The sequence below is a fragment of the Myotis lucifugus genome, unplaced genomic scaffold, assembly GCF_000147115.1.
Source record: "Myotis lucifugus unplaced genomic scaffold, Myoluc2.0 scaffold_26, whole genome shotgun sequence".
Taxonomy (NCBI): domain Eukaryota; kingdom Metazoa; phylum Chordata; class Mammalia; order Chiroptera; family Vespertilionidae; genus Myotis; species Myotis lucifugus.
In genome coordinates, this window is record NW_005871074.1 from 1,148,794 (window position 1) to 1,163,977 (window position 15,184).

Sequence of the window (15,184 nt, forward strand, 5' to 3'; positions counted from 1 at the left end):
ACAGAATGCACAGAGTGAATTCCAATATAAACTGTGGACTTGGTGATTACATGTCAGCGCAGGTTCATCAACAGTAACAGTAACAAATGTGCCCGCTGGTGGGGGTGGGGGTGGGGGTGGGGGTGGGGATGGGGATGGGGATGGGGATGGTGGGGAGGCTGTGCATGTGCAGAGGCAAAGGGCATATGGGATCTCTCTGTAACTTCTGCTCAATTTTGTTATGAACCTAAATGGCTCTAAAAAATAAAATCTATGTTTGAAATTGCTACCTATACTTAAAAAAAAAGACAAAAACAAAAAACAACTTCCCTCCAAGCAGCTCTAATTCCCCTTTGTCCAGTAAACTGGCGGCGGGGGTGGGGGAGGAGTGGGGGGGTGCAAATCAACTCACTGCCTTTAGACTGAACGGGACCAGGGATAACAGGTGTTTATAAGAAATTCGTTAAAACTACAAATCTGTTTAATACCATCACAACAGGCAGCAAAGCCATTCCTGAACGTGCTACTAAAAATGTGTACTGACTGCAGGGAGCTAGGTGTTATACCAAACACAAGTGATCACAAATGGGCCAGAGGTTTCTCTTTGGAGTGTTGAAAATGTTCTAAAATTAAACTATGTTGTCAGTTGCAAATATCTTCATAATCTCTGAATGGGCCAGTTTTATGGTATGAAAGTCTATCTCAATAAAGCTTTAAGAAATGTACCCTTAAGAAGGTCCGAATTTTTTAGAGCAACCCAGCAAACTTGCTGCTGGATAAATTTTCATCTCAACTCAAATGCAAATCTTTGGAAATCAGCCCCAAAGGGCAAAGTATGGAAATGGCTTGTATCTCTCTCTGATAATCAGCCCCTCGGTGTCCCCCTGGAGATGTCCCCCTGGAGGCCGAGGTGCAGGAGCAGAGGTGCTTCATTTCCTCCAGGACAGGTAACCTCTCGCCAGGGCAATGTCTGTCCAGACCTCAGCCACCAACCACTGAGACAAGCCAGAATAAATCACTCCCTGCTCTGTTCTCTGTCTCTCCCGACTCGGGAAGAAAACACCTAGAACATTTGTAAATGAGCAATGGAAAAGCTTAGAATTCATAAGGAATATCCGATCAAATCAGTCCTCAGTGGATTTTCTTCATTAAGCTCACTGAGCACCACCGTGTACACATGGTCAAAGGCAGGCAGCTGCATGACCAGTCTCTGACTTGGCCAATAAAGGGGAGGAGTAAACTGGTCAAAGAAGAGCTTGGAATGTCTTTTTAAAAACCATGCTAAGGTCTAGATCGGTGACCCGAGAGCAGGGTGATTACTCTGGTCTGCCGGGGACAGCTCTGGTTGATGCCTGGCATCCTGGTGTAATAATTAAACAGCCCGCCTGCCACTCTCAATCCTTCCCTGATTTGAACAATAAATTATGTTCAGCTCTAAAAGTGAATTGGGGGTGGAATGGGTGTGCTCATCCAGGCAGCATGGCTCAATTTTGCTCAGTGAGGCCCCCTGGCCAGGGGACCCACACTTAGAGCCATCCACCTGCATTTTATGGGGTGACAGAAGTCAAAGATCACTCTACAGTGACCTGCTTAAGTTAACTTGGCTGAAGCTGCAAGGCCATCCCCCACCCCCCACCCCCACCCCCTTGGTCTCCCTATTTCTCCTGCCCATTTGGGCTCCAAGTCTAACTCCCAGGCTCATCAGCCCACAGCTGTGCTGATGTAATGCCCACCTCCTGGAACAGCTTTCCTCATTGTCTCCTAAATCTCCTGCTTCCAATATATTGTCATCTACTTGTAAATTAGACCTCCCACTGGGCCTGGCCTGGATGTGTTTGTTTTCACAGATTTCCTTCATTTAGAATAGAAACCTACACTCCAAACCTGCCATCCACTGTATGAGGCCTTCAAAAAAAAAATCCATTTCAAAATAAAACCATTCACAGAGCGAGGCCAACAGCAGTTCAATCCTAAGGGCATTCCCTCCAGCATCTAGATGTCTGAGGCGAGGCGGCTCTGGTTACTCGGGACTTTAAAGACCTGTTCATTTAGGTATAATAAACTGTGGGAGAGATGGGGAGAGACGGGGCTGATAGCATTTTTCCAGGTTGGTGTAAGTGTCTTTCTGTGGCAGGACAACAAGAAGCCCCTGGGAAAACACTGATAAAGCTGGCTCCGGGCCACGGCGGTTTCTCCTGCAAATGGATATGTGAGTCCTAGCTCTCTCCTGCCCATTAAATGCCACGTGGCTAGGGCAAAGCAATAGGCTAATGCCTCTCCTGGCTCAGGAAAGTCTACACCAATGCAAAGTGTATTGAACAACTGTTTCTCCCCCTCCCACACCTGCTGTGTCTGTACTGTCCCCGTGTCCTTACCCCAGTGTATCTGAAAGAAAGGGACCCATTCAAAGACCAGGAAAATTTCTGTGGTCTGATAGGTTCCGGACTGGGGATTTTCTGGTTAATATGAAGTTACTGTGTAATTCGACTTAATATTTAAGAAGCACTTCAAGATCTGACAATGTCTTAGGGGCATATTGGCGAGGCATCACACTGTCTCTATTGTGTTAGCTAAAACAGCATTCTGAATATATTGAAATTAGATATGTGTTTCTGTGAGTGTTCCTATTTCCCAGGAAAAGGGGTTGGAGGTGTTCTGTCTAATGAGCCGAATGAGTGTGACAATGAAGGCCCCTCCCTCCTCAGAGAGCCCCCCAAAGGCAGGAGAGCCGACACCCCAGGGACACAGCTCTCCCCAACCCAGCCTGGCAGCAAGCTTCTCCAGAGGAGATGACGGGTCACCATCCTCACATGTGAACTTCCCAACCTCCCTGTAAAAAGCTTACATATGAAAAAAAATTCCATGTGGTCAACTAGGAGGAAAAATGCAGGTTTCCGGCATGAATACTTTGCTGAAGTGACAGCACCCAAGATACCAGATCTCTCCAAGAAGACAAGATTTGTGGTAAGAATGCATTTCATCTCAGTTGAAAAGTGGTTTCACGGTTTAGTTCTTAATACTACCAAAAAAAAAAAGAAAGAAAGAAAAAGAAAAAAAGATGAGTTTTATCTATAATACTAAGTTAACATTGTATCCAAAAGTTAATTCAGCCCTAGCCAGTTTGGCTCAGTGGATACAGCGTCGGCCTGTGAACCAAAGGGTCCCAGGTTCGATTCCGGTCAAGGGCATGTACCTCAGTTTGGTTGCAGGCTCCTCCCTGGCCCAAGCCCTGGTCAGGAGGCAACCAATTGACGTTTTTCTCTCTTTCCCACTCTCTCTCTAAAAACCAATGGAAAAATATCCTCGAGTGAGGATTAAAAAAAAAAAGTTAATTCACACAGGTGCATTCTCTGTCTTTAAGTCCCTTTTGGGGAAGATGAGAGCAGACAACACAGCCTCTGACTACCAAGGACTGATACAGAACCAAAGGCCCAGAGGAAAAGTAACCTACTACCGCTTTTCTGCAAGCTTTTCTCATTTAACTAGAGGCCCGATGCACGAAATTCATGCAAGAGTAGGCCTTCTTTCCCCTGGCTGCCGGCACCGGCTTCCCTCTGGCACCCGGGACTCGGGCTTCCCTCGCAGCCCCGGCTGAAGGACGTCTAGTCTAATTAGCATATTACGCTTTTATATTATAGATAGAGGCCCGGTGCACAAAAATTTGTGGGCCCACTTACTTCTGCAATGACAGAATTAAGACTACCCATGAAAACAATGCTTTTTTTGATTGCATTTAGCTGCAAAAAATGAATTATACACGTTTGATGAGTGGACTGTATGGCATATAAATGATATCTCAATAAAAGTTGTCAAAAATGCTCTGACTTTTTTTTTTTCTTCAGCAAAGGTTAAAAAAAGTCACAAATAAGAAAAAAATAAAAGCTCCTAGTTTGCTACATAAGCCACAGTGTTGATGTCACCTAGATAACTAGGTCTGTTCTGGGGGGGGGGGAGGGGCACTTTATAAGGTCTGTTGAGATATACTTGAATTTGGCTTTTTGTTCATCACAACTACTGAGGCAGGATCAGGAGTGAGGGGCAGGGGCGACCCACGTTCAGAACTCACTTGGAACAGGGGCTGATCACAGTCGGTGTAGGTGGGTAAACCAAGGCAACATTCACTCGCTCACTGCCGTTCTTGGGGCAAATGATCTCGGCCACTCCTTCCGGTCTGGGCTGACTCAGCAGCTCCCCTGCAGGAGGAGAGAGAAAAATGCATGCATGAGATTTGCCTTAACAATGGGACCATCTGACAGAGGAACAGAGCTGGGATGAAGGAAGCAAGGAGAGGGCAGGTGGTGGGGAAGCGCCGGGTCCACAGACCATGGGCTCCCAGAACAAATATGCACGAGAACAGCAGCCTGGGCTCTGCTCCCACTTGCGCTGCCGAAATTCTCATCTGCATCACCACGGAGAGCACGCTGAGGATTGTGGCAGGAAGGCCATCGTCCCCGACAAAGACAGCATCTGCCCCTAGTCTCCTCACCTTCCTTTTCACAGACTGACTCCACGGAGCATCTTTATCTACACTCAGGCAAACTGAGCCAGGGTCCCCAGAGCCCAGAGAAGCGGGCGCTGCCAAGGAGTTGTACACCAGGAGGACGGGGCAGATGGGACGCGGGCAGAGGGAGCAGCCTTTCAACAAAGCCCCACACAAATGACCTGGAAATGCAGCCACCAAAGGCGTTATCAAGGTGAACAGCCCAGCCTCGCGCTGGCAAGAGGATTTCCTGGGTAGGTCTGTGTGCGGATTTGAAAAGACCAACACAATACTATCTTATTAGTAACGGGGTCTAGGAAACACAGATAATTAACATAATGGATTCCCACAATACCCAAAGGAAACCTGTGTCCCCAGCACGCCCCGGATACAATTTCTCTCCAACTGGATCATTAAATCCCAAAGAGCAGGGATGAAGGCTGCTCCTTAATACCCCCCACTCCCCCACCCCCCACCTAACAGCACTTTCTCTGTTGCCATGGCCAGCACAGTGTTCTCGCTCGGTACAACCGTACACTCCAAAAGGCATGGTGACAGTATTCTTAGGATTTAAGAAATGTGCCCAATTGCTAAATTAAGAAAATAACAAAAACGGTTTTTTCATCCCCCCAAACCTATCTTAATCACGAGTGCAGAGAGTGGCTCATAACATGTGCTATCTACTAAAATAGAAGCTCATCGTCTCAAATGTCTTTAACACAAATTTGATTTTAAACTAAAGTGCAGCCACTCCCTGAATATTTAAACAGAGACACGACCGTGCTGTGTGCGAGGAGCTGCAGAAGATGCAGGGGGATACAGGAGTCTAAGGCAGGGTCTCTCACGTAGAGGGTCTCAGCACCGACAAAGTCAACTTAGCAAAAGGGCAGTCCTGCGTGATGGGTGCAAGCAGCCCGAGTGCCCGTCAGTGGATACAAAAGCTGGGGCCCATTTACACAATGGAACACTACGCGGCTGTAACACAAGAAGGAGATCGTACCCTCTGTGACAACACGGATGGACCTGGAGCGCATTCTGCTGAGTGAAATCAGCTAGTCAGAGAAAGACAAGTACCCTATGGTTTCACTCATATGTGGAATCTGATAAACAACATAAACTAACAAAATAGAAACAGACTCATAGATAGAGAACAGACTGACAGCTGTCAGAGGGGAGGGGGGTTGTGGGGCTGGGTGAAAAAGGTGAAGGGATTGAGGAAAAAAAGCATAAACGCTCATAGACACAGACAAAAGCATGGTGGTTACCAGAGGGGAAGGGGGTTGGGGGGAGGTGGAAGGGAGCTAGGAGGAGGTAGAAGAGGGTATTGGGGGGGGGGGGGGGCGGCGGAAATGGTGACTGAAGGAGACTTGACCTGGGTTGGTGAATACACAATACAACATACAGATGACGTATTATAGAACTGTACACCCGAAACCTATATAATTTTATTAACCGATGTTACCCCAATAAATTCAGTAAAAAAGTAGGCCTTGCTTTCTGACAAAAATTATACAATGATTCCTCATAGCAACACTATCCACAACAGTGAAAACTTGATAACCCTCTCAAATGTCCAACAACGGGGACATGATAAACTATGACCCATTCATCGGATAGAATTGTCTGTGGTCACTAAAAACTCTGAGACTGACATTTCAATGTGGCAATGTAAACTTGAAAGCACATTCTAATTAGAAACATAAATTGACAAAGCACACACATGAACTTAGAGCGAAATGGGTCATTCGAGATGAAGAGGCCCTGGGGTTGCTGGCTTGTTTATTTTAGGTGTGAGCCAATAAGAAGAAGAGAACAGAGTTTGCCTCACAGTGAAGGGAGAGGCCAGTGTGAAGGGCCAAGGCTTTCTCCTCTGCGGGAAATTGTCTAGTCATGTGCAACGTACAATGAATGCAATCAGTCTTCCTGGAGATGCAGACATTTGGCCTGATAAACAGACCCTTCCATTAACTGAAGCTGTGTTAGGCCACTGAACTGTATCCTTGTGCCCATGAAAGTTATGAAAAACTATTAATTGCCCTAGCTCAAGATTTCTGGCATGAAAATACGAGTAAACTCTTATAAACTGTGTCCCCGCCCCTGTGAAAGAGCAAAACACCACGTTTTATGATGGTTTTTCAAAGTAAAATCAACGGAAGATAAGTAAAATGAGCTCAGCTTTTTCTGCCCCTCATCAGAACTCTCCCATATGAGGCACATGATGAAAATACTAAAAATGTATCATACTGACAACCCAAACCACAATATTAAAAGCCCCAAACCTTGCTTTCTAAGTGCAAATAAAACCCACTTCCTGATCCAGGATAATGGTGTAGGTTAGGAACATCCCTCCAAACAGCAAAAGGAGTCTTGACATTAAACAAGAATAGAGGTTCTATTAAATAAGACATTATCTGGATGTCTTTAAGGCCTCTTTCAGCTCCAATACTGTAAAATTCACACCCTCCAGCCCCGAGGCCCACTCCTGTCTTTTAATTAATTTAATTAAGTGAGACTCTGGATGTAGCTATAATGAGACACACAAATGCATGTTTGCCACGTCTCCTCGGGGCAGAGGCAGCATCCGCTGCAACCAGTGAGCAGGCAGGTTCCGCACCTGGAGAGCCCAGCATCGTCGGGGGCCGCAAGCACTGGTGGACTCCTCGGTCCCTTTTATGTGGAACAGGAAAGCCAGAGATAAAAGGACACCTGGTCTTAAGACAAAATAAAGCCCAGAAAGCATATTCACAGGAGGAGTAAAAACGGAACAGTAACATGTTCAATTTAAAACCGTGCCACTGCATCTGTTGGTTCCAACGTCGCCAACCGTCCACAGAGGTGGCTGCCCTATGCGCTCCAGGGCGGGTCCCAGTGCCCGCACCTCATCCCAGCACCACGGTGCCTCCCTCAGGACCACGGCTAAATCAATCAAATAAATAGGCCAGGTTGTACTTTTGGGTAGCCTTGATTTAAAAAAAAATTCCACTGGGTGAAGTGACTTTGGTCTCGGCTCTTGATGATGAACGATAACATTTTTTGGAAGATAAAGTGAAGGCAGGAAGGAGCACAGCAAGTCTGTGTAAAGAGCAGAAACAGGTCTGGGCCTTTGTCACCGAGCCCAGGGCTGTGCCCATCTCTGACAGAAGTAAAAACTGCATAATTTGCAAATAATTTGTAAATTGTTTTTTTAAAATTAAAATCCAAAAAGATGCAGGTCATAAAATGCCATGTAAAGGTGTTTTCTATCATACTTAAAGGTGACGTTTAAAAGAAGATGTGAAATGCAAATGAATTAAAGGTAATATAATTTGGAAGTGTTTTAAGAAATGTTACCATAACCTTTAAGTAAACAGCAGATTATCAATAACCCGGAGCCAGGAAGTGCTTCACTGGCAAAAGACATCCTGGTATAAATTAGAGGAGAAATGAAAGAAGGAAATCCTATGTCCCAGGCCTGGCTCTGCCACTGAATTCCCTCATTCCTGCAACAGCTGCAAACTAGCCCTTGACGAATGCGAGACAGGCACCACTGCAGAATGAGAACGGCGGGGAGTAAGTCCCCAAAGATCCCTGATTTCATGGAGCTTATAGTCTACAAAGAACACTAGTGAAAAACAAACTGCATAACCGATAAAAACTTGTTATCCAGCCTGGCCAGTATGGCTCAGTGACTGAGCGCCAACCTAAGAACCAGGAGGTCATGGTTCAATTCCCAGTCAAGGGCACATGCCCAGGTTGCGAGCTCCATCCCCAGTAGGGAGTGTGCAGGAAGCAGCTGATCAATGATTCTCTCTCAACATTGATGTTTCTCTTTATCTACCTCTTCCTTCCTCTCTGAAATCAATAAAAATATATTTAAAACAAAAAAATTGTTACCCAGGTAATTAAAACAGGCTAATGAATCAGAGAGTGACCGGGTGTTTGCTTCCCCTGGCATGTCCAGGACAGGATGCCTCTCTGAGGAGGTACCTTTAAGCTGAAATCTAAATAATAGGAGACGTGAGCTACAGGAAGAACATTCCAGGCAGAGAGAATCTCTAATGCAAAAAGACCTGAAGTAGGATGATGCTTGGATGCCCAGAGAAGAGCCTTGGGTGGTTAGATTATGGGTGAAGGAGAAAGCGGACAAAGAGAGGAAGTGAGGCAGTGAGGGCCAGATCATGGGGACTTGGTTTTCATTCTAAGTGGTAGGAGCCATGTGCAAGATTTTAAACAGAGTTATGACATCTGATCTGTTTTAAGAAGGTCACTCTGATGAGGGCAGGGACACTATTAGGAGGCTCACACTCCTGCCCAGATGGTGGAGGCCTGGTTTGGAGAGGTGCTGGTGGAGATGGGGAGACTAGGGTGTGTTTTGTAGACAGTCAACAGGACTTGCTAATGAACTGGATATGCAGGTCAGAGGCAGAGAAGAACCAAGGATAATTCCAAATCTTTGGTTTGAGAAACTGGCAGATGGTGGTGGTACTATTTGCAAGACTAAGAGAAAAGGTGGCTTGTTGGGAAGCGGAGAAATGAAGAGTTTTATTCAGGCCAGGTTAGATTTGACTGTTAGACAAACATGGGACTAGGTATTAAGTGTGTAATTACATAAACTACTCTGATTTGCAGGAAAAGGTGAAGGCTGGAGGTAGGGATTTGGGAGTGATTGGCCAATAGATGATATTTAAAGGCATAGAAGTAGATGACATCACCGAGAAAAGTGAGGAGATAAAGAAGAGAAAGGAACCACAGACAAACTCCTGGGGGACTGAAAACCTAGAGGCTGGGAAGAAGAAAGAGAGCAGCCAGGAGCTGCCAGAAGCAGAAGGAAAACAAGAATGTGGCTTCACAAAAGAAAACAAAATCCTCAACAAAAGGAAGTGATCAGCGGTGCCAAGTTCTGCTGAGAGGACAAGCAAAATAACAACAGAAAAGGGACCCCAGGGTTCAGAGGTCCCTGGGGGCCTTCAGCAGAAAGGTGGGGATGGATGTGTGCGTGAAGAGTGTTTGCCTAAGTAGGTTTGGGGAGTGAAGTGGAGACCACAACCAGAAGTGGTGAAATACGGTGTACGCATCACTTGTAATCTATGAGCTGGACAAACCACATCTGAAAAAAAAAAACAATCAGAAAAATGGACTCGCTCCTCCTGGTTTCCTCCAAGGCTCTGTGTCTGAACTACCAACAGGAATGAAAGATCCCAGGGCTTAGGAGACAAAGAGGAGAAAGGAGCCCCGGAGGGGAAGGCACTGGGTTGCTATTTTGAAAAGATAAACAGACGTCTACTCCTGTTCTGGGAGGGCTTCCGTGAGAAGGAAGCCATGTGTGCGGTAGACGTCTCCGTTCTTAAAAATAATGACCATGAAATAACACCTGTGCGCTATTTAAAATAGATGTTTATCAAAAATGTAAAAGCAGACTAAATGCCTTAATCACACTAATCAACTTAATGTACTGGAAATTACTGGTCCTTGAGAAATAATCAGATAGTGTCAAATCTGCAATCAGACAACCTTAGTTCCCAGCCTGACTAAGACTGATGGCTGCAGGAATCAGCCAGGGTCTAGTCACGCGACAGAAACCACAGAGTGGGGCTTAATATAAACAATTAGAGACTTTTTAAAAAATAAATTTTATTGATTTTTTACAGAGAAGAAGGGAGAGGGATAGAGAGTTAGAAACATCGATGAGAGAGAAACATCGATCAGCTGCCTCCTGCACACCCCCTACTGGGGATGTGCCCGCAACCAAGGTACATGCCCTTGACCGGAATCGAACCTGGGACCTTTCAGTCTGCAGGCCGACGCTCTATCCACCGAGCCAAACCGGTTAGGGCAACAATTAGAGACTTTTTACAGGGAATTTATTATCAAGAGGAAAGAGACTTCTAAAGGCCACCCTGAGACTGAGGGAGATTATCTAAGGAAGAAAACCTTGGATGTGGGGAGAGCCCTCCCCAGCCTGGTTGGATAGGGTATGGCACAGCCTCCTAGATAGTAGAGAGGTGGGCTGGGTTGCCCCGGGTCAGACCTGCCCACAGTCAGCTGACCAAAGCCAGCAGGGATCTGTCCTCTGAGTGCCAACAAAATCCCCAGGAAAGCTGGATAGGGTACCTGCAGATTCAGCAGGAATCTTCTGGCTGGGCCACTGGGAAGTCAGCTGGGTGGCCAGAGATATCCAGCACTTGGTCACATAGACTCTTAGGGAGTTCTGGGACTCAGAGAGGTCTCCCAGACCACAGGGATGTGGCATTCTTCTCCCAGGGAGTTCTAGGCAACTGAATGACGTCCAGCCATTGGTTGAATTCTCAAGTCCAGTTTTGATTCTGAATGCTGGGACTTCTTTTTAAAAAACACTCAGAAATGCACTTCTATGCCTTGAACTTTGAGGACAATTTTGTATTTTCTCATCTATAAGCCAAACAGAGGCAGGTCAGTGGGGTTCTTAAAAATGCCCTTGAACTAGGGGCACAACTCAGTGCCTATCTTCTGTGAGTTTGTGTGGCCTGGTCATCAGCTGCAGAAAACACACTACATCTCAGCACTTCACTTCAGCTTCTTGCCAACATTCTCCAAAGTGGTGGCAGCAGTGACAGTTACTGGCAGAAGGAACAACAAAAGTCACGCTCCTGAGCACTTCTATGACGTGCACAATGATCCCAACTTGCAAAGTCCTCCCTCCCCTGATGATTAATGCAACTGAAGCCCCACGCTGGGCACAAACGCTTCTTGTTTAGCCCAGTTCCTGACAGAAGGTGACTGTCCTTGCCGGGAGCCGGTCCATCCTTGCTGTTTCAAGGGACCTGGCGTATATGGCATACTCTTCTTAATGTTTGCTCCCCTTCTTGGCGCTATGTGTTTTAACCAAGGTCACCTCTCCGAGAAAGGTTGTTTCCCCAGGTAGGGATTTTTCCCTGAAGTTAGGGAGGGAATAAAATGCCTTAACTAAGTGCCAGGCGGGTAGTAAATCACTTTAAATAAGAACAATCACGCTTAAGCTACATAATCTTTACTCCCTGGAATGGAGATAAGAAACACCCTAACCTTTGTAATAGAAATTGACAGGATTAAAATCGGCTGGTATAAATACGGATGTAACAAGACAATAAACATCAGATCCTCATGAGATCCTCATCACATCCTCATCAGATCCTAACCAGAACCTAGCCAGAGAACATGGCAAAAGATCCTGGACAGAACCTGGCTACAGAACTTCACTGGAGAACCTAGACAGAACATGGCAAAAGAACCCGGATAAGACCTGGCTAAAGAACCTGGTGACTGAACCTGGCTGGAGAACCTGGCTGGAGAACCTGGCTGGAGAACCTAGCGAGAGAACATGGCACCAGAACTTGGTTGGAGATCCTGACCAGAACTTCGCTGGAGATCCTAGCCAGAACTTCGCTGGAGATCCTGGAGGGAGAACCTCGCTATGCTGATGAACTGAACCCAGTTTCCATGTCATTCATTCTTCGCCGACTCCGTCCACACCTTTGGGGACCCCTGGACCCGCTGGGATTGGACCCCAGCATGTCCTAATAGTAATGTCTGCTTATAATGACACAAAGCGTTTTTGTTTGTGTGTTTGAGGGACAGAAGATGACTAAGTAGCTCAGGTGTCTATGCCGAGAACAGTGGCATTTGGTCCATGGGGTTCCCTAATGGGTCATCACTGGGGTCTATTCTGGATCAAGAGCTGTGACCTCAGATCACAGCACCTCTTCCTGAGCATTTGACTAAAGTTCAACCAAGGGGAGAAAAATCTGCTGACAAAATTTGTTTTCAAATGTCTGCCTGAGTTCAGGCACATCCCTCATATTACAAGCTAATACTTCCCTTTGCTAATGTCTTTTTGTCTGTTTGTTTGTTTGTTTGTTTGATTTGCACACATCCAACCTGCTTTCCTACCAGCTACCTCAAGTCTGGCTATTTGAAATTCTCTCCTCTACATCCTCCCCACCCCCACCCCCATTCCATCACCTGCAGTGGAATAAAAGCCTCATCCCACCTCCTCCAGGCTGTTCTGCCTGGACCCTCTCCACCTGCTTAACCAGCATCGGGGTCTCCAAATCTTCAGAGTCCCTGAGAAGTTTCCTAGGGCGACATGCCAGGTAGAAGCTTCTGGAAGATTCCACTTGGAAGTGAGGCTTCAACGACACAAAGTGAATATCCCTGGGGCCAGAACAAACATCCGGGCCAGCAGGTGAACGTGGCTCCTGCGGCATTTATTAATCTGCAGGAGGAATTACTCCAGGGAAGCGGCAGGAAGCTAAGGCGCCTACCAGGAAGGGCTTTGCTTTTGGTTCTAAAAAAGTGAACAATAGCAAATAAAGGATTGTTTGATATCAAAGTTCCTTCTACTTGCTGTTCTCAGCATCTTCATCAGTTTCACATTAGGCCAGATAATATACAAACCGCAGTAACACAAAACCAAGGGATCCTGTCTTTCGATTCTGTGTGAGATTTTTCTAGAAGGTCTAAAAATGAATCACCCTGCATCCTAGAAACGCAGAACCACGAGGGCACCACGTGAAGCTTAAGTGGAGTGGTTTCATGACAAGAAACCATTTGTATTGATGGCAAGCACCCTTTCAAATCGCACTACCCACGAGAAGTAGCAAGGGTTGGCCTAAAAAGGTGTAGACAAATCCGTGTGTGTCAATCAACAGTGGGACACACTGAGAAGGTCAAGCTTCCTTCTGAGGCTGAGTCAGAGGAAACTAAGGCTCCCACATCACTTTTCTCTTAGTAACAACGAAGAAATGAAGTGACTCAATCATTCATATACATACAGGGTGGGGCAAAAGTACATTTACAGTGGTTTGTATAAATATAATAAATAGATAATAACAAGAATAAACTCTGTGTTTCACGTATTCACTACTGTTAACCTACTTTGCCCCACCCTGCACATGTAGCTCACTCACATCACAGTCAGGGGTTAACTGATTTGCTGCTGGTTCAGCCTACGCTGTGCTATAATGGTCCACAGATAGGCATGTCCTTCAGAAAATGCACGTGAGGTTTCTTACCACCCTCTCCTCGCTGACCCTTCAAAGGTCTGCCACCATCTGACCCACGTCAAAGCCGACTGGGGCAGAGGGACAGCCTGCCCTGCCTCTTCCCGCCATTCATTCATTCATTCATTCATTCATTCATTCCACCTTGCCTCCCCGTGGAAGCGTGTGCCTGCCACTTGGATCCATTTCCATTGCTAAGGGTTTATATAAATACAAATCCACCCAAGAAAGGAAAAATATTTCCCTTTTTCCTGCTCTGGATAAAGTTCCAGCAGACTTGGCTGAGGATTAGACATGCTTCACAGATCAAAGGCGGGGGGGGGGGGGGTAGAGAGGGGAGGAGGATCAGAGGCCTGGCCTTCCCTTTCTCCAAAGGCGAGTGAGGAGCGAGAAAAGCCCTCCCTACCCCTCCCCGCGGCTGCCGGGATGAAGTGCTTGCAGCGGCTCCTCTTTATGGGGCTGGCCTGTCACCTACCTCTTCCTGGAAGTGGTTCCAGGCTCAGAGAAATGAACGCAGACGGCATCAAAGCGTTCAGACTAAAACTGTCTCCCTCCATCATTAGTCTTCTTTTCAACTAAAAATGGGAGGAACTTTCGTGACCCGAACTGAAATTTGAAACGCTGGCCCAGAGGTCTTATCCAAATCGACCTGATTCTGAAATACTCGGGAGCCATTGGAACTCCTCAGCAATGATCAGAAACCACACATTTCTTTCCGTCTCCTAACAAGGAAGATGACAAGAGTCTCTGCACACTCCTTTCCTTGGAGGAAGGGAAGACAGAGGAGGAGTGAATGTCGGGCTGGGCAGGGGGAGCCCGGGAGCCCCTGCGGGGCCTGGAGACAGAAAATCCACGGAAGTGAGAGTTGGACAGGACCTCGGCGCCTTACGGCTGGAAGGAATCTCGAGATGGTGGACCTCCTGACCTCCTCCTTTTGCACATGAACAGGATCTCCCACGTGCATAACCAGCAGTGCAGGGGGTGTGGGCCAGCTGGGCCCTCTCCCAACACCAGCTTTTTGTATCTACTCCCCTACCCACGTTCATTCCCAGCAGATCCAGCCCGGACTGGAGGCCACTTTAACCAAACAAAAAGCATCTGTGATGACCTGAAAAGCAGTAAATTGCACGAACAATCGAAACTGAGCGCTCCTCAGCCTCTGCGGCCTCCTAAAGGTTGTCATTACGGACGAGAAAGGCTCTTTATGTGTCTGCTGCGCTCCACCTGCAAAGCTGAGGCAGCTGGCTTCCAGACTGAAGCCCAGAGGCAGACAGACCAGAAGGACACACTCACGGCAGCCACAGCCAGTGACAAAGTACGGGATCGCCACGCAGGACCAGCTTCACCGGAGGCAAGGGCGGTGCCGGCTCAGTACTCAGGGGAACCACCACGTAAAGAGGCCACTGGCCTGGCCAAGGTCTCAGATGACCTTCAGTCCTGAACTCTCGCCTGAATATCAGACTGAGATCAAAATATCCACTAAAGCCCTGGCCGGTTTGGCTCAGTGGTTAGAGTGTTGGCCCTGGGACTTAAGGGTCTCAGGTTCGATTTTCGGTCAAAGGCATGTACCTCAGTTGCAGGCTCCATCGCAGGCCTGGGTCAGAGCATGTGTGGGAGGCAACCAATTGATGTGTCTCGCTCACATCGATGTTTCTCTCTCTCTCTCTTCCGCCCTTCTCCCTCCTTTCCACTGTCTCTAAAATTCATTGGAAAAAGTTAAATAAATAAA

The 15,184-nt window shown here is 46.9% G+C and overlaps 1 protein-coding gene across 1 annotated transcript in view; it reads right to left on the bottom strand.

Moving 5' to 3' along the window:
* Window positions 1–15,184, bottom strand: part of MFHAS1 (malignant fibrous histiocytoma amplified sequence 1) — a 73,166-nt gene that overhangs the window by 9,609 nt on the left and 48,373 nt on the right. The window contains 1 exon segment of the mRNA XM_006086165.3: window positions 4,046–4,172. Within this exon segment, the coding sequence (XP_006086227.1) occupies window positions 4,046–4,172 (127 nt within the window).